The sequence below is a fragment of the Megascapheus bottae genome, chromosome 25 (genome assembly GCF_031878675.1).
Source record: "Megascapheus bottae isolate mThoBot1 chromosome 25, mThoBot2.hap1, whole genome shotgun sequence".
In the NCBI taxonomy this organism is placed as follows: domain Eukaryota; kingdom Metazoa; phylum Chordata; class Mammalia; order Rodentia; family Geomyidae; genus Megascapheus; species Megascapheus bottae.
In genome coordinates this window covers 18,147,834-18,172,081 of record NC_143533.1, presented here as the reverse complement: position 1 = coordinate 18,172,081, position 24,248 = coordinate 18,147,834, and the positions used below count along the sequence as shown (strand labels likewise).

The following is a 24,248-nucleotide window of genomic DNA, read 5'->3' as shown; positions in this document are numbered from 1 at the left end:
TGCATGGCAGGATGGGATGTGCATACAGGATGTGGTTAAGGCCCTGCAATAAGGGCTGACAGTTTTCTGCTTATGTCTCATATCCCCAAGAATAATTCCTAGAAACCCTGTGCTTCTGTTGCTATTATAAGCCATATCTTTGCTTAATTTTTTGTTTGTTGGTGGCATACTGAACTAAAATTAACTTTGGTACATTACTTTATATTTGGTCACATTATTAAACTCTTATTAGGTAATAGAAAAATTTATTTCAACGAACTCTTTTTCTATGCCTCTATTTAAATCTGTCTCTTAGTGACAGAAACCAATCCTCAACTGTCAAAAACAAACCTGGAGAATACTGATAAAATACACAGTTGCACTCTCACTATGCCTTTCTCTCTCTACTTTGTAATTCATATGTCTCAGAAGGGCTCTTTACAGTGACTTCACCAGGTTAATGTTCTAAAGCCATTGGTCATAATGATGAAGAACAATCACAACCAAACCTTGGGAATGTATTACCTATCATTTTTTAGTGTGTGCCCTACAAGCCACTTGCTGCAGGTACTATCAATAGGATCCTTTCTCTTTGCTCCTAAAGAACCTAAGAAATGGTAAAAGGGTTTCTGAATTAATATACAACAAAAGCAGTTCAGCCCAAGGGGAAGACAGCATAAGCCATCTTATTTCAATTCAGACCCATTTGGAGGAGTTCTGTATGTGTGGTTTTTCTGACAATGTCTTACTATGAGTCTCAGGATTTCAACAGTGCTGACATTACAGTCATAATTATACCACACCTGGACTCAACCCAGATCTTATATGAATAGAAGTTGAAGAGAAATAGAAAGCAATTTTACCCAAACAAGATTTAATGTGTGACCCTGGAACATTAAAAATGATTGCTTATGGAGCTGGGAATGTGGCTTAGAGTTGAATGCTTGCCTAGCATGCATGAAGCCCAGTGTTAGATTCCTCAGTAGCACATTAAAAGAAAAAGCCAGAAGTGGCACTGTGACTCAAGTGGTAGAATGGCAGCCTTGAGCAAAACAAACTCAGGGACAGTGCCCATGTCCTCAGTTTAAGCCCCAGGACTGGCCAAAAAAAAAAAAAAGATTGCTTACTAGGGTGAATAGGATCGATAGCCACTTCACAGAGAATAAACTGAGAAGCACAACACATAGTACAATTTCATAATAGAAACTAATAAATAGCCTGAATATTGTAAGGATATTCTTTTCTATGTCAGGCTAAATGTTTGTTTTATTTATTTTTTTGTGGGGCATGGAACTTGAACTCTGGGCCTGGATGCTGTCCCTGAGCTCTTCAGCTCAAGGCTACTCCCCTTGAGCTTCAGCTCCACTTCCCATTTTTCTAATGGTTAATTGGAGAGAAGAGTCTCACAGACTTTTTAGTGCCCGGGCTGGCTTTGAACTGTGATCCTCAGATCTTAGCCCAGTAGCTAGGATTACAGGCATGAGCCACCGCACCTGTCTGTGTTCTTGTTTAATGTTGGCTGACATGAGTTTAAACACAGGGCCTTATACTTGTTAAGCAGCACTCTACTGCTAAGCCATGCCCACAGCCTTTCTTTTTTTAAGTTATTTCTGACATATGGTGACATTTATTGCCCTAACACATGCCTGTGCGAATGCCTCCTATTTCAGGCTTACTGTCCTAACTACAGGCATGTACCACTTTGTTAAGCTTCTTCCACTGAGACAGTCTTGTAGACTTTTCTGCCCACTGGCCTAGAACTGCAACCCTCCTGATCTCAGTCTCTCACACAGCTAGGATTACAGGAGCACACTTCCAGCCCCAGTTATTAGTTGTATGTCTAGGAGGCCCTTAAACCATGATCCTCTGATCTCAGCCTCCCAGGCAGTTAGGATTACAGGTGAAACCCACTGGCTCCCAGTTTATTTGCTTTTTCTGAATGAGGGTATCACTGCTGATAGATTTGGTCTAAATCTATGCTTAAATATGGTAAAGAAGGGCCGGGAGTTTGGCCTAGTGGTTAAAGTGCTTGCCTAGCATGCATGAAGACCCAGGTTCGATTCCTCGGTACCACATATAGAAAAAAAGCCGGAAGTGGTGCTGAGGCTCAAGTGGTAGAGCTCTAGCCTTGAGAAAGTCCAAGGACAGTGCTCAGGCCCTGAGCTCAAGCCCAGGACTGGCAAAAAAAAAAAAAAAAAAAAAAAATATGGTAAAGAAAATATGCTGAGTCCTTTCTATAAAGATGTTACAAGACGTTAAGATGTTTTACAAAGGGTTTTGATATTGTTATAAAAAATTTTGATTTCTAGGTTGGGCACTGGTGGTTTACCCCTGTAACTCTAGCTATTCAAAAGGCTAAGATATGAGGATTAGTTTGAAAAGTTCTGAGATGCTTATATTCAATTAAACACCAAAAAAAGCCTGAAGTGGAGCTGTAGCTAAAGACATCCTTGAGCATAAAAGCTCAGGGATAGCACCCAGGCTATGAGTTCAAGCCCCAAGATCAGCACAAAAAAAAAAAAAAAAAAAAAAGATTTCTACCAGAAACAATCACTCAATTTTCTACTAAAAAATCCCACCTCTGATTTCTGTTCCATGTCTACAGAGGAAAGGAAAAACTTAAACCTTATTCAAACGCATACTTAACAAGTCAGCACGTTGGAAGAAAACAGAAACATAAACTGTGCGGGGCTTCTGATGGCATTTCACAAAGTAGTAGGACAAATAAAAGGATGGAAAGTATAGAACCCTGAAAAGTTCAGACCACAGCAGCTGAATCCATGTATGAGCACAGATCCAAGCCTGTGATGAGTACACAGACCCTTTCCCTTACCAGTCTGTTGTGAAGCATCAACCAGAAGCACAATTTTCGATCTGGTATCAGGACCTGCTGCATTTGTTTCTTTCTGAGTAGCTACATTTTTCACCAGCGGCCTTTTGCTCTTAATATGCTGTTGTGACGGTTGTTGCTGATTTAAATTTAAAAAGAAGAAGAAACCTGTTCAATGCACTAATCATTATAAAATCTTAGCTAAGACTTATTATACACACAGTCTCATGCTCTCTCAAATAACCATTAACACTACTATGATTGTTAAAATATAATTTTTATTTTCTCAATTATTAAAAGTATAATCAAATCATATTACAAGTTGTACATTTTTTAATCTAAAAAGGTAAGACCAACTATGGGAATCTATCTCATGCTAAATTTTAATTGCATGGTAACAATACACACAAAATTCTTCTCTGGCACCAGGTACAGTGGCTCATGCCTATAATCCTAGCTACTCATAAATACATGAGCAATTAGACCAGACATTGGTGACTCATGCCAGTAATCCTAGCTACTCTGGAAGCTGAGATCTGAGAATATAAAGCTGAGATCTGTGATTTAAAGCTTGCTGGGCAAAAAAAGTCAGGGAGACTCTATCTTCAAAATGATCATCAAAAAGCAGGGCTAGTGCAGGGCGAAGTGGCTCAACTCTGTAATCCTAGCTACTCAAGAAGCTGAGATCTGAGGTTCAAGTTCAAAGCCAGCCTGGGTACTAAAGACCATGAGATTCTTACCTCCAATTAACCTCTAGAAAATGGGAAGTGGGGCTTGGCTCAAGGGTAGGGCAGCAGCCTTGAGCTGAAGAGCTCAGGGACAGCACCCAGGCTGAGATCAAGCCCCATAATCCACCAAAAAAAAAAAAAAAAAAAAAAAAGCAGAGCTTTTTTTATTCTAGTAGAGTGCCAACAGAGCAAGTCAGCCAAAGCAAGTGAAGGCCATGAGTTCAAATCCCAATACCAGCCAGGGGCTGGTGGCTCACGCATGTAATCCTAGCTACTCAGGAGGCTGAGATCTGAGGTTCACAGTTCAAAGCATGCTTGGGTAGGGAAAGTTTGTGAGACTCATCTCCAATTAATCAGCAGAAAACCCGAAGTGGCACTGTGGCTTAAAACGGTAGAGCACTAGCCTGGAGCAAAAGAACTCAGGGACAGTACCAGGGCTGGAAGCTCAAACCCCACCACAGACAGTCAACAGACATCAAACTCCACTACCAGAAAAAAAATCATGACTGGATTGCTTAATCATAATTTTCATAACAGAACACTAAATGTTACTGATTTAACTTCCTAAATTAGAACTGCTGGAAACATTCTGAGAAATGTTCTTTCAACATCTGGAAATTTTATCATACTATCTTATTTTCAATGTTTAATTCCTTTCATTCTTACAAGTCCCAAAAGGTATTTCCTTGATCCAAAGTGTTTTCACAAACAAAACGTAAAGCTTTTCAAATTAACCTCTGCTGCTTGTGGTTGACTTTGTAAACATAATGTCAGAAGAGGTGAACTTTTCACTGAAGAAGCTGGGCTAAGAGATCTGGAGAAAGATGATGACAGTCATAAGACATGCCTTGTCAGCTCAAAGGGCTGACAAGGAAGAGGTGTGTTAACTACCACAAAAGTGGAGCCAATAACAAAGGTTCCATTTGTGGGCAAAGTAGCTCATGCCTGTAATCCGAGCTACTTAGGAGGCTGAGATCTGAGGATCAAGATTCAAAGTCAGCCCAGGCACAAAAGAACCTAAGATTCTTTTTTTTTTTTTTTTTGCCAGTCCTGGGCTTGAGCTCAGGGCCTGAGCACTGTCCTTGGACTTTCTCAAGGCTCTACCACTTGAGCCTCAGCACCACTTCTGGCTTTTTCCTATATGTGGTACCGAGGAATCGAACCCGGGTCTCTATGCATGCTAGGCAAGCACTTTAACCACTAGGCCAAACTCCTGGCCCCCTAAGATTCTTATCTCCAATTAATCTCTAGAAAATGGGAAGTGGGGCTTGGCTCCAGGGTAGGGCAGTAGCCTTAAGCTGAAGAGCTCAGGAAGAGGGCCCAGGCCAAGTTCAAGCCCCATGACCCTCAAAAAAAAAAAAGAGAAAGGTTCCATTTCGTTACTATCATGGCATTCATGAGTATCATTAGGCTAGGATTTGGGACATCATTCAGGCAAATCTGAGGTTCTGCCATTTTGTTGTGTGTGTAAGATGATGGACTACAAACCTATATGTATATTTCTACTGTCTCTTAAACGAATCCTTCCCTGGGTTTTTTTCTTTCTTTCTTTTTCTTCAAGGGCATGTGTAGACTGTATAATGATTAAGACATCTCCTTTGTTGCAGTCCTGGGGCTTGAACTCAGGGACTGAGCACTGTTCTTGGGCTATTCTCAAGGCTACTGCTTTACCAGGTAAGCCACAGCACCACTTCTGGCTTTTTCTAAGTATGTGGTACAGAAGAATCGAATCCAGGTCTTTGTGCATGCTAGGCAATCCCTCTACCACTATGCCAAAGTCCCAACCCAAAGTGTCCATTTTTTTAAAAGACAAATTGACTTTAAAGACACAAAAATTAAACTCAAGAAATGAAAATTGTGACTAAAGATTTTTGGATCTTCTTATTAATGCCAATAGAAAACCAACCTAGAATAGCCTGATTTCTCTTGTGATTTCAGGACTTTTGTTTTCTTTCTCCTTTCCTCTCTCCCTCTTTCCCTTCCTCCCTATCTTAGTCAAGTAGCTGGTCAAATAATAGAAATAAATAAAAACAATATAAATAATAAAGCGCTTCTTAAATGACAAAGTGTGACTGCTACTAAAAATTCACAGAATAGAAATAGTGAATCTGAATGGTAGATCGGACCCACTTGTCAATGTTGGTGTGTCACTATACAACTATTATCACAAGATTAAAATAATTTGAAAATTATGCCTTAAGCTTATATCAAACTCTCTTGAGGCAATGAAAACAAATTGTAAATATATCATCAACCATGGGGGAGGAACACTAAAAATCATCACAGGAAAAATGAAGCTTTTTAACTGTATGCCTTTGACATTTTTTTAAATCAGTGAATGAAAAGTATGTAGAGGACTCAGCAAGTCAAGGCCCATCAACACAAGCAGAAAACTATGCTAGTACTAACAACAAAAACATCAAAGATAATCACTTACTTTTGGTGCTACTGGTCCTCTGTTAGTGTTTCTGGTTCGATGAGTGGACAGTGGGAAGACCTGCCCGAGCTGACTGGGACGCTCAGGGCATTCAGTGGCTACTGCACTGACAGTACTTGCAGCCTGAAAGGTGCTAGAGTATGGAGTAGGAAAAGGATGATAGAAACCCATAACTTGGGCACAGGGTGCTGGCATCAGCTGGTAATATGTATACTCTGCAGAAACGGGTGGCTGAGCAGATATGATAGGGTAGGCAAGGTATGGTCCAGTAGGGTTTGGATTGGGTTGTTGCCATCGTAGATCATTATTATATAAAGGAAATTGTCTGAAAAATCAAATAACAATTTTAAAAAAAGATATTAACAAGTCGAAACAATGTCACAGTAAAATCTCTTATCTCTTCTTAATGAGAAAAAAAAAAAAAGTACAGGACAGTGGCCTCAAAATAATTCCAGGAAAGGGGACAAACAATATCATCTTACAAATTTCTTTGCTACAATTAGAGATCATGATGTATCAGTGATAATAATTTAAATGACAGGATTAAAGCACCCAGTGTCATAGTTTTAAGGCATCCTACATTATTATTTATAACCATTATGGTTTGTAACCCTGTTTTCAATCTCTTCAAGAAATTTCTGCCTACAAGTGTAAAGCACTTAGGGGCTGGGTCTGCAAACATGGTAGTCCAAAGTTCTCAGCAATACCTACAGCCCTGGGAGACTCTGCAGACAGCAAAGTAAGAGGAGCAGCGAGGAATCACATAGGGTGATTTGCTCCACTCCTCACTCTTCAGCTTGGCTCTAGGGCCTCTTTCTCCTCCTCTCTCATACTCCCCTATCCACCAGGCTAAGGGCTGTACTTTTCCTGGCTTTTCTTCTAGGCATCAAGAAGACCAAGAAAAAGATAAGGGGCAAGTGCCTCCACAGGTTCCTGTCCTCATCATTACATTTCCTCTAATGTAGCTCCTACAGAGCCCAGCAATAGTTCTGTCACTGCAGCCCCTCACCAAAGGTTCCTAACGGGAGTAGGGAGGTTGAAACTTAGAGCTTTTTCTCAGTTGCTTCTAGGATGAGGGAGAAAAATGGATGTTTGCCACAATTTTTATTAATATTTTAAAATTTAACACTGATTTACTTATGAATTCTCAAAGATTACACAAGGCAAGAAAGCAAATTTATCACAATGCACATTTGACCATTCTGTCCAATAGAAAACTATTACTGAGCTAAGGCTATTAATCACCTTGCACATTCTTTCCCTTTTTTTTGGGGGGGGGGAAGAAGGATCCGTTGTGGGGCTTGAACTCAGGGCCTGGGTGCTGTCTTTGAGCCTCTTTGTACTCAAGGCTAGCACTCTTTTTTTTTTTTTTTTTTGGCCAGTCCTGGGCTTAGGCTCAGGGCCTGGGCACTGTCCTTGGACTTTCTCAAGGCCAGAGCTCTACCGCTTGAGTCACAGCACTACTCCTGACTTTTTTCTATGTATGTGGTACTAAGGAATCAAACCTGGGTCTTCATGCATGCTAGGCAAGCACTCTACCACTAGGCCAAACTCCCAGACCGAGCTACTCTTTTTTTATATGTGATAAAACTTGGGAAAGGGTTGGGAGCTTAGCCTAGTGACAGCGAGCTTGCCTAGCATGCATGAAGACCCGGGTTCAATTCCTCGGTACCACAAACAAGAGAAAAGCTGGAAGTGGTGCTGTGGCTCAAGTGGTAGAGCTCTAGCCTTGAGAAAACCCATGGACAGTGCTCAGGCCCTGAGTTCAATTCCCAGGACTAGAAGAAAAAAAAAAAAAAAAACTTGGGAAAGACTGAAAATACTTCCACAAACCAATGAAATTAACTATAACAATGAATGCCAATCACTCAGTCTACAGTAAGGCCAGTAAAGTATCATGACATGATTATCACAATTTACCACTTTGTGGTAACTTTGTCATATACCTGTTTGAACTGTAGGCACTTTGTTAAGTCCCCCTGTGACTACAACACAGGCACTAGGTAATCTAGAATACATGCTGCCTACCATGAAAGGTTCAGTTAAAACTATCCCTTGGTCTCTCAGCCTAATTTTAACTATATTCTAAAAATCTAAGCGCCAGTGATTACATATAGAGATTCCCTTCTTGAATACTTGCTTATTAAACACATCATTTAAAATATGATGTAAAAATCAATGTTAATAAATTCCTTAATAAAAAAGTGGAACTTAAATTTAAAACAAAACGAAAAAATTGGGCCGGGAGTTTGGCCTAGTGGTTAAAGTGCTTGCCTAGCATGCATGAAGACCCGGGTTCGATTCCTCGGTACCACATACATAAAAAAAAGCCGGAGGTGGTGCTGAGGCTCAAGTGGTAGAGCTCTAGCCTTGAGAAAACCCAAGGACAGTGCTCAGGCCCTGAGCTCAAGCCCAGGACTGGCAAAAAAAAAAAAAAAAATAGAACAGGAGAAAGCAAAATGAAAAAAAAAAAAACGAAAAAAATCCCTTGGTGTTTTCTTCTTACACCAGAAGAGATTAAACATCAAATCTCAAAAATGGGGTTTTGAACATTTCACTTTTGGCATCGGGAGTTTGGCCTAGTGGTAGAGTGCTTGCCTAGCATGCATGAAGACCAGGGTTCGATTCCTCAGCACCAGGTACATATAAAAAGCCGGAAGCGTGTGGTGGCAAAAGTAGTAGAGCTCTAGCCTTGAGAAAGCCCAAGGTCCCTGAGCTCAAGCCTAGGACTGGCAAAATAATAATAATAATAATAAATAAATAAAAGTTTACCATAAAAAATTTCACTATTCCCTTTGGATCAATTTATTTTAGAGAAATTTAATAATTTAATAAAGTTGCATGTTCTTAAAATTACATCTCCTCTAAGAAAGAATGAAAAAATAATCCAGGATAACAATTTTTCAAGTTTCTATATCATTTGGTTTTACTTTCCCATCTTAACAAATAAACAGATAAATGATTAATGTTAAAAAAGAAAGTAAATGTGCTTTGCCAAGTTCTATATAGCTCCCATCCCACATATACACAATGAAGAAAACAATAAAGAAATTACCTATTGGATTGGTTTTCCTGAACAAATGGATAGCAAGTAATCAGGTAGCTGGGAATTGGAGTTGGTTCTACACCAGAAACGCTTCCATTCTCATTTGGGAGAGCCATAGGAATCACAAAGGTATCGGGATTCTTCTTCTGGGGAATAAATGGCTCTACTTCAGCTGAAAGCTTAACATTCTTCAAAGGGAAAATGAAATGCATTTAATTAGCAAGCAAATAGAGACATAACAACAATCATCTTTACAAATAATAGTGAGGTCTCTTCTCAATGTTCACAAAACCTCCAAAAAGAGCAGCAATATCATTTTAAAATAAGTGAAGCTAGTGGCTCTTATCTGTAATCCTAGTACTCAGAAGGCTGAGATCTGAAGCCAGGTGGGGTGGCTCATGTCTGTAATCCTAGCTAGTCAGGAGGCTGAGATCTGAGAATCACTGTTCAAAACCAGCCTGGGCACTAAAGACCAAAGCCAGCTGATGCACTAAAGACCTAACAATTGTGAGACTCTTATCACCAATTACCCACTAGAAAACCGTAAGTGGCACTGTGGCTCAAGGGATAGGGCATTAGCCTTGAGCTCAAGAGCTCAGGGACAGCACCCAAGCCCAAAGTTCAAGCCACAAGACTGACAAAAAGAAAAAAGAAAAATTAAAAGAAAAGAAGAAAAAGAAGGGCTGAGATCTGAGGATCACAATACAAACCCAGCCTAGGCTGGAAACTTGATGAGACTCTCATCAACAATTTATCACAGAAAAAGCTGGAAGTGGCCCTATGACTCAAGTGATAAAGCACTAGCCAGAGCAAAAAGGAGCCCAGGGGCAGCTCCCAGGCCGAGTTCAAGCCCCAGAACTCACAAATACATACATACATACATATATACATGCATACATGCATACATACAAACGTACTAATGAAGTTCTTTAAACAAAGTCATTAATAAAATGAGTCATTAATAAAATAAGAACCTGTTAAATGTGACATTTCAATGAAATAGTTCCTTACATAATCAAAACTGTTAAAGCAATCAAGAGCAGAAGGAAGTCATACCTCAGCAACTAAAAATAAAGTGGTAGTAAGAAAGCCAGCTCTACACACAAAACAATATGCTTTTAACTAATTTTGTTATGGGAAAAATCATTAAGCAGAGATTTGAATAATTATATTTATTCCAATAGTCAAGAAAATAGTCTATTTCTGTCAGTTTCAGGAAATTAGATTAGTACTGTTAAATCAAAAGGAAGGAAAATGTCTAAGAAGAAAATATTTAACATACAGGGGAAAATTCACAGTTAAACTGAAGAAAAAATTGAGATCTTCAGATTCCCAGCAGACACTTGAACAAACTAATCCATAAAATGTACTCATTCTCTGTATCTTTTCTTTTTGGGGGGGGAGGGTGGGGAAGAGAGGCTAGTTCTGTATCTTATTTTTTTTTTTTTTTTTGCCAGTCCTGGGCTTGAGCTCAGGGCTTGAGCACTGTCCTTGGACTTTCTCAAGGCTAGAGCTCTACCACTTGAGCCTCAGCACCACTTCCAGCTTTTTTCTATGTATGTGGTACCAAGGAATTGAACCTGGGTCTTCGTGCATGCTAGGCAAGCACTTTAACCACTAGGCCAAACTCCAGGCCCATAGTTCTGTATCTTATAACAATAAATCTACACATACTAAACTAACATAAAGCTACAGTATTGACAAATATAAATATAAAGTACCTAAGATGCATAAATACCAGGATTGGAATTTCTCTTAGGAAGAGGCACTAAGTAAGCTTCTGGGGTGTCTGATAAATTTCTCTCCTGGCAGGTGCAGGTGGTTCATACCTATAATTCTAGCAACTCAGGAGACTGACATCTGAGGATTATAGTTTGAAGCCAACCCAGGCAGGAAAGTACTTAACACTCTTATCTCCAACTAACTATCAAAAAAATGCCAGAAGTGGAACTGTGGCTCAAGTGGGACAACACTAGCCTTGAGCACAAAAACTCAAGGACAGTACAGCACACAAAGACAAAACAAAAACAAAAACCACCTTTAGATGTTTTCCAGACCCTGAGTTCAAGCCCCATAAGTGACCAAAACGAAAAAGCTGCAACGAACTTTTAGGTCCAGTTTCACTTGTACTTCATAGAAAAATTTAGATGAACTTAGGCAACCTATTGTTCAAAAGTGTCATAAGTGGGCCGGGAGTTTGGCCTAGTGGTTAAAGTGCTTGCCTAGCATGCACGAAGACCCGGGTTCAATTCCTTCGTACCACATACATAGAAAAAAGCCGGAAGGTGGTGCTGAGGCTCAAGTGGTAGAGCTCTAGCCTTGAGAAAGTCCAAGGACAGTGCTCAGGCCCTGAGCTCAAGCCCAAGACTGGCAAAAAAAAAAAAAAAAAAGTGTCATAAGTAATTTAGAATTCATGTCTGTATGTATATGAGGCACAGATCTTGAAAGTATGCATTGGTTTTGATTCTCAGTGCAATTCTAGAGAGCAAAGTTCCACAATAAAACTCCCAATCACTGAAGTGAGCTTTTGTTTTTAGCAAATAAAGAGAAGCTGCATTAGTCAATAGCTGTACAGACAGAAGATGTCACTAGCAGGAACAGACTGACAAACTCTCTCCAACAGTTACTGTTGTGCATAGCTTCAAGCTGTTTATTGTGACTGAGGCCTGCTGAATCAATCATATAGCACATATATACACCTGTTACTTTCAGACCCAAATGACAATGGTAACACTCCAAGCACGTCTTAAAATTCCACATAATAAAACTTATATTAGGCAAACAATAGCTTCTAGAACTATTTTAATATTAGCCTAGAAATCAAAGGAAAATGACTTGGATAATAAAATATTTTTAATTAATTACTTTATTCAGTGTCACTCCTCATTGTGAATTTCCATGCTTTACTTTATATTCTTTGTCATGATATATATATATATATATTTTTTTTTTTTAAAAAGGATCCTGAATTTTATGACAGTTGTCTCCTTAGGAATACAATCATGGGATATGTATAAACTTATCACATAGAATACGGTCCATTCACTCTTTTTTTTTTTTTTTTTGCCAGTCCTGGGCTTGAGCTCAGGGCCTGAGCACTGTCCTTGGACTTTCTCAAGGCTAGAGCTCTACCACTTGAGCCTCAGCACCACTTCTGGCTTTTTTTTCTATGTATATGGTACTGAGGAATTGAACCCGGGTTTTCGTGCATGCTAGGCAAGCACACTACCACTAGGCCAAACTCCCTGCCCCTCCATTCATTCTTGTTTTTTTTGTTTTTTATTTGCCAGTCCTGGGCTTGAGCTCAGGGCCTGAGCACTGTCCTTGGACTTTCTCAAGGCTAGAGCTCTACCACTTGAGCCTCAGCACCACTTCTGGCTTTTTTCTATGTATGTGGTACCGAGGAATCGAACCCAGGTCTTCATGCATGCTAGGCAAGCACTTTAACCACTAGGCCAAACTCTCGGCCCTCCATTCATTCTTGTACGATTACCTATTCCAAAAAAATCCAACTGAGCTGGGAGTTTGGCCTAGTGGTAGAGTGCTTGCCTAGCATGCACGAAGACCTGGGTTCAATTCCTTGGTACCACATACATAGAAAAAGCCAGAAGTGGTGCTCTGGCTCAAGTGATAGAGCTCTAGCCTTGATAAAGCTTAGGCCCCAAGTTCAAGCCCCAAGCCTGGAAAATAAATAGATGAATAAATAAATCCAACTATCTACAGTGTAATAGTGACTTTATCTTTCAGAAATTATTTCTAAATTTCCCAAATTAAGGAAAAGCTGTAGCACTTCCAGAAACCTGTTTGAAAAAAACTCAAGCAGTTTCACTCAATTTTTAATTATATATATATATATATATTTCATCAAATACCAGTAGACAAAATATATTTGAATAGTCTAGAAAGATAAGTTATCAGAACATGATTTTTTTTTCAATCTTGCTTTAAGAGTTTATTATACAAGCGCAGGCAGATCAGGGAGCCTATAGAGTTCCGCAAATTACATATGAAGAGGTGGTGTTCTCAAAGGCCCTGTACACAAAGCAGCTTATGACAATGGATAAACCATTCCTGGGAAGCACAAACCAGCAGAGAATTCACTCAAGCTGGAGAAAGAGCCTTCAGGAGAATGCAAATAATTGTCCTAGATTAAGCAACAGAAAAATGACACCCACTTAAGATAAAAACTGAAGCAGAACATAATGAGACATTCTCCCACAGTGCAACTTCAGAGTATGTACCATACACCCACAGAGAACACAGGATCCTGAAGGCCCTCTATAGTCTTTGGTAAGGAAAAATGTCAAGATATTTTATAACCCTTGGCCACAGGTAAAACAAATGCCTTCTGGGGAAAAAAAAAAAGATGATTGTTGAAGATACCTGCTGGCTGTACTTACTGGACTGTACTGGCTACAAGTTTTACAAGACTTCAGTAAACACAGTAAAGGGGGAGGGGGCATTTTCACACAATCTGCCTACTTGCTTCCCTATCCATAATTTTACACTTTTTCTGAGAGATACTGAATTTAATCCTTTTAAAACCTAATGGTGGGGGCCAGGAGTTTGGCCTAGTGGTAGAGTGCTTGCCTAGCATGCACAAAGACCCAGGTTCGATTCCCTGGTACCACATACTTAGAAAAAGCCGGAAGTGGTGCTGAGGCTCAAGTGGTAGAGCTCTAGCCTTGAGAAAAATCCAAGGACAGTGCTCAGGCCCTGAGCTTAAGCCTAGGACTGGCAAAAAAAAAACCCTAATAGTACTCTCCTAAAACCCAGTCTTGAGATCATTAATATCAGTTTTTATTTGTTTTTCTTCTTGCTTTAATGGAGTTTCTCCCTCCCCCTCAAGACACTTCTTGTCTTGACTATGTCATTTTATTTTCCTTTTAAGCTGTTTAATAATGAAAGCATTTATGACATGCATTTGCCTTGGCGTATAGCTTCGGCCTTATCTCATAGATTTTCATATGGTATTTTACATTCTATAATATCATATAAATATTTTATATAACCCACATTCTGTGTTTCTCCTTTTCTCTTTAACTTAAAAGCTTTAAAATGTCTTTTTAATTTTCCACATGTTATTTTCTCTCCATGAGCATATGGAGAATTGACTATGCACTTAGTTTGCAGTCCAGGTGTTATTTAGAAACTTTAGAAACTACTTAAAAGAAAGTTACAAGCCAAATAATTTTGCTTTCTTATTGGTGAGCAACCTCACAAGAAACCACATATATTCATTACACATTTGTTTTGCTAAGAATTAAAGATACTAGCCAGGTACTGGTGACTCACACCTATAATCCCGGCTACTCAGGAGGCTGAGGTCTAAGGATCACAGCCAGATGAAGCAGGAAAGTTTGTGAGACTTAAATCTCCAATTAACTATCCCCTTGCCCCCCCCCAAAAAAAAGGTTAAAAAAAAGAGCTGCAACTCAAAATGGTAGAGCTCAAAAATTCAGGGACAACACCTAGGCTCTGAGTTCAACCCCAGGACTGGCATCAAAAATTAAAAATAAAGAATTACAGATGTGAAGAACCAATAAACTCCTTAAAATTTTTTTCATGTTAATATCCTAAAAATTAAGCCAATATTTGAATTATTATAATATGTAACTGTGAAGCTTGAGTATTATAAACCATTTTGATATTTTAAAATAACAAAACTTCTTTTTTTCTTTTTTTCTGCCAGTCCTGGGCTTGAGCTCAGGGCCTGAGCACTGTCCTTGGACTTTCTCAAGGCTAGAGCTCTACCACTTGAGCCTCAGCACCACTTCCGGCTTTTTTCTATGTTTGTGGTACCAAGGAATTGAACCTGGGTCTTCATGCATGCTAGGCAAGCACTTTAACCACTAGACCAACCTCCTGGCCCATAAAGTAACAAAACTTTTTTATCTCCTAAAAATAGAAACACTAAAACTTCATGCATGAAACAGATCCCAAAATTTATTATTTACATTCTTTTAGCCTTTCGAACAATTTTTAAAAAGAAAATGTAACTGTTTTTAGAACATCTAACTCTGAAAATTAAAATAACAGTTTTAAGTCCTGATGAAAGAGAATACTCCTGAGATTCTCCTCTGCCCATAGCATCTTTCACAGTTATTACCGCAATTACCACTATCCATCCAGCAATGTATTCCCATCTCAGTGACTTACTTTTGTATGATAATGATCAACATATATAACCAAGATTATATGAATAAGCTTATAAGAACCACTATAACACTTACTGCTCTATTTCCAGAAATTTTGAATATAAGCCAACATAGGTTTAAAGAGGAAAAAAATATGGCGGGGAGTCTGGCCTAGTGGTAGAGTGCTTGCCTAGCATGCACAAAGACCCGGCTTCGATTCCTCATTACCACATACGTAGCAAAAAGCCGGAAGTGGTGCTGAGGCTCAAGTGGTAGAGTGCTAGCCTTGAGAAAGTCCAAGGACAGTGCTCAAGCCTTAAGCCCAAGCCCAGGACTGGCAAAAATAAATTAATTAATTAATTAAATTAAATTTAAAAAAAGAGGAAAAAAATAAAACATTTAATAAGGAAAAATGGGAATTCAGAACATACCATATATGCTTTTTAATTCTTTTTACCTATCAACTCATCTCAGTAGTAAAAATATAAAAGCATATTTCAAATAACCTAAAGCCATTGCATGGCTGTGTAGTAGAACAGAAAGAATAAGGAACTCCGCAAACCTGAGGGACCTAAGTACCTCATCTACTGTTCTTTACTGTTCTATAGTTCTTTGGCCCTTTCAAGATGATGAACCCCGTGCCATGGTGGGACAGAGCAAGTTGGAGGCCACCCCTGTCTTCCAAACCCCTAAACTTCTTGCTTTATGCTGAAGTTCCCTTAGAAATAACTTATCCTACATTACTGGATTTCTACAAAAAAATAATTATTGCTTTTGAAAAAAATAGATGGTAAACTACTGTATCAAAAGCAACTTGAAATTGCATTATTCCAAACAAACATGGTAAATAAATTAGTTACTATTCTAGGAAGGAAGGAAGGAAGGAAGGAAGGAAGGAAGGAAGGAAGGAAGGAAGGAAGGAAAGAAGGGAGGGAGGGAGGAAGGGAAGAGGAAGAGAGGAAGGGAGGAAGGGAGGAAGGGAGGAAGGGAGGAAGGGAAGAAGGGAGGAAGGGAGGAAGGGAGGAAGGGAGGAAGGGAGGAAGGAAGGGAGGAAGGAAGGGAGGGAGGAAGGGAGGGAGGAAGGAAGGGAGGAAGGAAGGGAGGAAGGGAGAGAAGGAGGATCCCTAGCCAAGAGGTAAGAGCCAACACCTGTCTATAATCCCAGGCAATATATAGGAGAATGGATGTCCTCCACCAGCCCAGAGGCAAAACTGTGATATCCTCTCCCCAAAATAACTAAAGCAAAAAAGGGCAAGGGGTATAGCTCAAATACTAGAGCATTTGAGGTCCTGAGTTCAAATGTGACCCCACAAAAAAAGGGAAAGGGGAGAAAAATAAACAGACCTCTTCGAGAGTAAATTCAGAATAGGAGTCTTGCATACATAAAATGAAATACACTCTTTCCAGGCCAGCCAGATTCCCGAATTAGCTGCCTAATACAATAATGAGGCAGACGCACTATTTTTCTAGCTCTGTTTTTCTGAGAACACAAGAATGTAGGGACATTCCAAATTATTCTCCCATTTACAGTCAGGCTGGGGATGAGGCAAAAGGTCCTGGAAGGAAGAAAAAAACAACAAAAAACTTCCAGTATAAACCTTTCTCCATGGCTTTATTCAGGTTCTTAAATTTCTAAAATATAATAGCTTGTGGAAGGAGATGGGATAAGAGAGAGAAAAACTGTCTAAATAATTTGCTAATGTTGCTCTTTAAATATTCACACAAAAACTGCTATGCTGAAAGGTATCATCTAATTAATTATGTTTCTTCTAGGATGAAAGTAACCCTAAGTATACATATATATATGTAGCATTACTGGTTACAGTTGGATCACCTCAGTGAAGGAACAAGATGTCCAACCTTTCATTAGTGACACACAAGGAAATAGTCCAAGTAAATTTGCTATTTGTTTGTCAAGCTTTGAAATCTGGAGTATTCTTGATAAATACTTTCAAAATAAAAATTCTTAAATAACTGAATAGAGACTGCATATAGAATTCTCTGGTAAAGCCAGAAGGCTCCATATCGCTTTTGCTTTAGTAAAAACTCATTGGTGTTTTCAAAGCTGTATTCACAGAAAGGGTTGGGGATGTTCTGACTTGGCTTTTTTTCTTTAAATTAAGATGTATGTAGCTGTGTACCCATTATACCAGACTTCATCGCAGCTACTCTGGGAAGCTTGAGGCAGGAGGATCATTTGAACCCAGGAGTTCCAGCCCAGCTTGAGCAATATAAAAAGACTGCATCAAGGAATAAGAAGGAGGAGAGGGGAAAGGCTGTGTAAAAAAAAAAAAAATATATATATATATATATATATCTACACAAGTAGGAAGCTGTGCTTTGATGGCAAAGTGACTGATTTCCAAATCAGATGTAGAAATACAAATTTGGGAAATTTGGTGTCTTTATTCAGGTGCTAATTAGCCATTTGTAAATTAGTATGAAAAGTCAGTATTTTTTCTTCTTTTCACCTATTTGCCTAATTCATCCTTGGACAAAAATGGCCTTGGGAAAGGGGAATGGACAGTAATCACATTTGAAGTTTTCATCAAATCAATTTGTTTCCCAGTAACCATAACACTGGAAAACGTTTGGGAAGGGGGAGGGGGAAGAGTACAGACTATGATTCTACGTTGTTTTTTTCCACTGTCATCATTCCTATCTCCCAGCACCACGGATAATCAAGAATCTAACACAATTCACAACCAACCAGAACACGAATGGGGCAGGAACTCAACTCAAGCTTCTGAGAGAAATGTAATCTCCATTAAAAGAAAGAAGAAGAAGAAGAAGAAGAAGAAGAAGAAGAAGAAGAAGAAGAAGAAGAAGAAGAAGAGGAGGAGGAGGAGGAGGAGGAGGAGGAGGAGGAGGAGGAGGAGGAGGAGGAGGAGGAGGAGGAGGAGGAGGAGGAGGAAGGGGAGGAGGAGGAAGAGGAGGAGGAGGAGGAGGAAGAGGAGCAGCAACAATAACAAAAAAAACCCCGCTGATTACAATTTTTACAAAACATCTCCAAGACAAGCGGGGGGGGGGGGGAACCCCGGAACGATCATTTCTTTAAAAAGAACGCTTCCCTAAGGCATTTCAAAAACAGTATCAAGCCGATAAACAAAGCCAGGCGCCGGCGGCTCTCCACCCCACCCCCCTCCACATACACACACCTCTCATAATCCTAACTACTCAGGAGGCTGAGACCTGAGGATTGACGTTCAAAGACAGCCCGGGACAGGAAAGTCCATGAGACTCTCATCTCCAATGAGTCATCCAAAAAAAAAAAAAAAAAAGCCAAGAGTGGCTCAAGGGGTACAGCGCTGGCCTTGAGCACATACACACATTAAAAAAAAAAAAAAAAAGAGCAAGCCCCTGGACCGGCACCAAATTAAATAATAAACAACTGAACTCTCGTCCTTTAAAAAAACAAATAAATAAAGCAACCCGGTCTCTTCATCTTGGAAAGCTTTCGCCACCTTGACAAAAAAAAAAAACAAACGAAAAAAAGCACATTCCAGGACTGAAGGGGAGGGGGGGCTGCGGGAGGAGAAGGGGGGGGATGAGGAGTGCTGGAGGGCACGGAACAACTTGGGCGTCTTGGGGGTCCCTCTGGGGGAGCCGAGGCCACAGTGAACCCCCATCTTGGGGGCCTGGGGAGGGGAGACAAATATGAGGAGCCACCACCGCCGCCGCCGCCGCCGCCCCGACAACGCGACGGCCCGAGGCAGCAGCTGGAGCCACGCTGGGGAACGGGGTGCCGCGGGGGTCCCGGGGCTGAAGGAGGGGTGGGGGCGTCTCAGAGCCGTCCGGGGACCGCCGCCGCCGCCGCGCTCGGAGCCTCCGGCCCGGCCTGCGAGGCAAGCGGCGACCCCCGCGAACGCCAGCCGGGGCCCAGCCCGCGTCACCTGCTCAGCCGGGGCTCGGTCCATGGCGCCTGCGGTCGCGTCAGGCCCGCGCTAGTCGGTCTGAGGGGCGCCCCGGGCCGCTTTCTCCATGGCCCCCCGCTCCGGTCCAGGGTTGAGCTCCAGGACGGACCTCCGTCAGTCACTCTCTGAAAAGCCGCGCGGCACCGAGCCGGCTACGCCACTGCCTGAGGAGGCGGCGGCGGCGCCGAGAGGTGGAGGTGGAGGCGGCCGCAGTAAAAGCAGCAGCAGCGGCGGCGGCGGCGAAGGCGGCGGCGAGGCGGCAGCGGCCCTGGGGAGGGATCATCTGGGACGGAAGCCGACGAGGCTCGAAAGGGCGGGAAGCGAAGCCGGAAATGGAGCCGCGAGAGCGGAAGGGAAAGGAGGCGGGGTAACGGCGGGAGGGGCAGGGGGCGGGGCCAATTAAACAGCCTGAGGCGGTGCGGGGCTGTGAGCTGGCTGAGGCCAGGAGAGGTTCAGGTTTGGGGAAGCGGGCCTTGAACCACATTAGGAAGCTCTGCAGGATCCAAAGTCGCCTCTTATTGATGTTGCAAGAGCTTTTAGCTGCCGTGTGTGTGTGTGTGTGTGTGTGTGTGTGTGTGTGTGTGTGTGTGTGCCCTTGCTCATGTGATCTCCATAAAGGGAACCTGGACTTTTAAAGAAAGAAACCAATGGAATGGGATTTTGACCAAAAAAATGCATACACAAAATTGCACACAAAGAGTAGTCATCATGAAAAAAAAAAAAAAGCCCACACATCTGAAAAGGTCCATAAATTTGTATTGATTATTGTATTTTCCAGGCCCGCCTCTAAGTTCAATGTCCAGCCCCTCTTAGAATCCTAGTTGTATCTAGAATCTGTTTAACACTACCCAGACGATAATTATATACTCTAATAGACGGCTTCCTTCTAATCTTCACATCATTACCTCCTTGAAGATAAAATGCTTTGAAACTGGACATTCTGTTAACATGGCAAAAATCCTTCTGGGAAATCAGATACAGCCTGATTTGGTCCTTTCTGTTGGTTTTATTTTAATAAAAACTCCAAGGGAGTGGAGCTGTGGCTCAAGTGACACTAGCTTTGAGCAAAAGAAGCTTAGGGACAGTCAGTGCCCAGTCCATGCCCCAGGATTGTGCTAAAGAAAAAACAATGTGGAGTTTTTGTTTTTTTGACTGATTTTAAACAAGACTCTATGATGAGGCTGGCCTGTAACTTCAATTGGTGCTACAGAAAGAAGCTATATTGTGCCAACAAGGATTATATCAGAGCTGGGCCAAGAGTTGGGCCTAGTAGGAGAGTACTTGCCTAGCATGCGCAAAGACCCGGATTTGATTCCTTGGTACCACGTACAAAGAAAAAGCCAGAAGTGGTGCTGTGGCTCAAGTGGTAGAGCTCTAGCCTGGGAAAAGCCCACGGACTGTGCTCCGGCCCTGAGTTCAAGCACCAGGACTGGCAAGAAAAAAAAATATTAAAGCTGGCAGTGGAGTCAATTTTGTAAGGAGAACCAGGAATGGTTGTGTATGATGATTTCCCACTTATGTAGTTTGTTCTGCTACATATACACTTGCATTTCAGTTACACATGTACTTACGGATATTGTAAATGTGCACTTAATGTAATGTTAGATCTTGAGTGTCTATTAAAACAAGATACAAAATGCTGAATGAATTTAGGATTGCTTAAAAAAAAGCAAAGCTATTTATATGGTATGGTTATGTAAACTAGCAGTTGATTATCTTTCTTTCACAACTGAAAGAGAACATGAACTCTGAGTTTTCAGACTGTCTGGATTAAAAAAAACAAAAACATAATACAGTCTAAATGTGACACAGGATTTGTTTTGCTTTTTTCTTCTGAGAAATGAAATGAAGAAATTTAAATATGGCATCTCCAACGAACTTTCACATTGATGGGATTTTTATGACTGAAATTATTCCCTTTAAAAACATTCCACATACGAGATACTTATGTAAATTAGAAAAACAGAATCATGCCAGGAGTTTTGGCCTGCTGGTAGAGTGCTTGCCTAGCATGCATGAAGACCCAGGTTTGATTCCTCGGTACCACATACATAGGAAAAAAGCCAGAGTGGTACTGGGGCTCAAGTGGTAGAGCTGTAGCCTTGAGAAAGTCCAAGGGCAGTGCTTAGGCCCTGAGCTCAAGCCCAGGCCTGGCAAAAAAAAAGAAAAGAAAGAAAGAAAAGAAACAAAGAAAACCAAAATCATAAGAAATTATAAGAATTCTAAGAACAGGGCTGGGAGTTTGGCCTAGTGGTAGAGTGCTTGCCTAGCATGCATGAAAGACCCGGGTTCAATTCCTCGGTACCACATACATAGCAAAAAGCCGGAAGTGGTGCTGAGGCTCAAGTGGAAGAGAAAGTCCAAGGACAGTGCTCAGGCCCTGAGCCCAAGCCCAGGTCTGGCAAAAAATAAAAATAAAAAGAATTGGGGCCGGGAGTTTGGCCTAGTGGTTAAAGTGCTTGCCTAGCATGCATGAAGACCCGGGTTCGATTCCTCGGTACCATATACATAGAAAAAAGCCAGAAGTGGTGCTGAGGCTCAAGTGGTAGAGCTCTAGCCTTGAGAAAGTCCAAGGACAGTGCTCAGGCCCTGAGCTCAAGCCCAGGACTGGCAAAAAAATAAAAAAAATAAAAATAAAAAGAATTCTAAGAACAAAAAATACCACTGTGTGTTTCTTATATAATTTTAAAAAACATGACTTTAGCTATTAGAAAAAACTTCAAAATCTACGCAGAAAATGAAAATGTTTACATACGTATATGTACTACAGATAATACAAATATTTTAAGTGATTCCATTTAATAATCGGTTTTTAATGTGCTGGGTATCATACTGAACATTAGAAATACAGCAATGAGGCACTGTGAGGACAAAGGCCCTGCTTTTCTTGTGGGTAAAGATGTGTTGGCGCACGTGCATTTGCATGTATGTGTGTGTGTGCACACACAGAACAAATAAAAGTGAGATGATTGAAAAAACGAAGTTCAATAGATCTGGAGAGTCAGAGAAGACATAGCTGAAGAAGAAGCATCTAAACAAAGATCTGGACTGGGAGTTGTAGAAGATGAGAAAAGAAATAGGAACACTGTTTCAAGAGAGAAAAGGAAGCTGGATGCTGCTGGCTCATATATGTAATCCTAGCTACAGAAATCTAAAGATCTAAAAGACCTAGTTAAAAGTTAACCTGTGCAGGAAAATCCTTGAGACTCTAATGTCCAATTAGCCAACAAAAAACTACAAGGGGAGATATAGATTAAGTGAAAGAGTGCCAACCTTGAGTGATAAAAGCTAAGCAACAGTGAAAGCCCTTGAGTTCAAGCTCTAGTACTGGCACACACACAAAAAAAATAAAATAGCTAGAATAATACATGTGAACTACACTGCCAGTGGTTTGTTTGAGGGTTTTTTTGGTCAGTCCTAGGGCTTAAACTCAGGGTCTGGGCACTGTCCCTGAACTTCTTTTGTTCAAGGCTAGTACTATACCACTTGAGCCACAACATCACTTCCAGCTTTTTCTGTTTAAATAATACTGAGGAATTAAACCCAGGGCTTCATGCATGCTAGGCACTCTACCACTAAGACACATTCCCAGCCATGTCCAGCTTTTTATTGGTTGATATGAGCCCTGTGCTGTCCTCAAACTACAGTTCTTCCAACTGTAGCTTCCCAAGTAGCTAAGATTACAGGCCTGAGCCACTAAGCCTGGCTACTTAAAAGTTCTTGGTGGCGGAGAGTTTAGCCTAGTGACAGAATGCTTGCCTAGCATGCACGAAAACCCGGGTTCAATTCCTTGGTACCACATACATAAAAAAAAAGCTGGAAGTGGTGCTGAGGCTCAAGTGGTAGAGCTCTAGCCTTGAGAAAGTCCAAGAACAGTGCTCAGGCCCTGAGCTCAAGCCCAGGACTGGCAAAAAAAAAAAAAAAAAAAAAAAAAAAAAAAAAAAGTTCTTGGTAAAATCATCCTGCATGTAAATTTTACAGCTGGGTACTTGTGGTTCTTACTTGTAATCCTAGCTACTCAGGGGACTGAGATCTGAGATCACAGTTGTTAGAAGCCTTGCCTGCCTGGGCAACTATCAAAAGAAGCTAGAAGTAGAGCTCAAGTAATAGAGCACTAGACTTGAGCACAAAAGCTCAGGAACAAAGCCCAAGCCCTGAGTTCAAGCTCCAGTACTGGCACACACACACACACACACACACACACACACACACACACACACACACAAGAAGTTATATTCAGAATGCTTACCTACACTTGAAAGTGTATAGTCATAGATTAACTCTCACTGATAGACTTAAAAAAAAATAGTTGAGCTGGGAGTTTGGCCTAGTGGTAGAGTGCTTGCCTAGCATGCACAAAGACCCGGGTTCAATTCCTCAGTAGAACATACATAGAAAAAACACTGGAAGTGATGTAGTGACTCAAGTGGTAGAGCTCTAGCTTTGAGCAAATCCAAGGACAGTGCTCAGGCCCTGAGTTCAAGCCCAAGGACTGGCAAAAGAAAAGAAAAAAGAAAAATAGTTTCCATGTTCTGCTGATTAGATGTAATAAGTACTTGCGACTATGTGAAGAGAGAGCATTCCAAGTTTAGTATTGCCAGGAAGCCATCACCTCCATCTCTTCAAACACTCCAATGGGACTTACCATCTCAGAGTAAAACTCAAAGTCCTTACAGTGGCTGTGAAAGCCTTCATGACTGCCCACACACTGGACCTCTGACCTCACTTTGTTCTCCTCTCTCTCACGTCTCAGAGTGTCTGTGGCCACTCTGGCCTCCTCTCTATCTCCTACTATTCAAAACACACTCCTTTCTAGGTGATCTTGGCCTGGCTGCCCTCATTGGCTGGACATTCATCTCAGATATTGGGCTCCAGCCCTTTCTTGAGGCCTTTGCTTGAATGTGACCTTTGAGAAAGGCCCTCTCTGACCACCCTCTTCAAGATAGCAGGTGGATATGTATGTGTTCCCTTTCTAGCCTTTCCGCTGTTAACACTCACTATCATGAAAGACATGACATATTTTATTGGTGTTGCTTACTGAATATCAATTTTAAGGTGAATGTAAACTCCATTAGGACAAGTTTTTTTTGTTTTTTTCTTTTGGTTGTGGGGCTTGAACTCTGGGTCTGGGCTCTGTCCCTGATCTCTAAAGAGAGCTAGCTCAAGGCTAGCGCTCT

At 41.0% G+C, this 24,248-nt stretch overlaps 1 protein-coding gene across 3 annotated transcripts in view; it reads right to left on the bottom strand.

The window, feature by feature from the left end:
* Secisbp2l (SECIS binding protein 2 like) overlaps positions 1-19,269 on the bottom strand; it is a 52,079-nt gene extending 32,810 nt beyond the window's left edge. For all 3 annotated transcript variants that reach the window (XM_090358446.1, XM_090358444.1, XM_090358445.1), the window contains exons 1-4: positions 19,051-19,269; positions 9,030-9,208; positions 5,975-6,299; positions 2,813-2,948 (exon numbers count right to left, since the gene is read on the bottom strand). In XM_090358446.1, coding sequence (XP_090214572.1) covers positions 2,813-2,948; positions 5,975-6,299; positions 9,030-9,208; positions 19,051-19,074 — 664 coding nt within the window. In that variant the 5' untranslated portion in view covers positions 19,075-19,269. The remainder of the gene's footprint in view (positions 1-2,812; positions 2,949-5,974; positions 6,300-9,029; positions 9,209-19,050) is intronic.
* Positions 19,270-24,248: the final 4,979 nt, after the last annotated feature.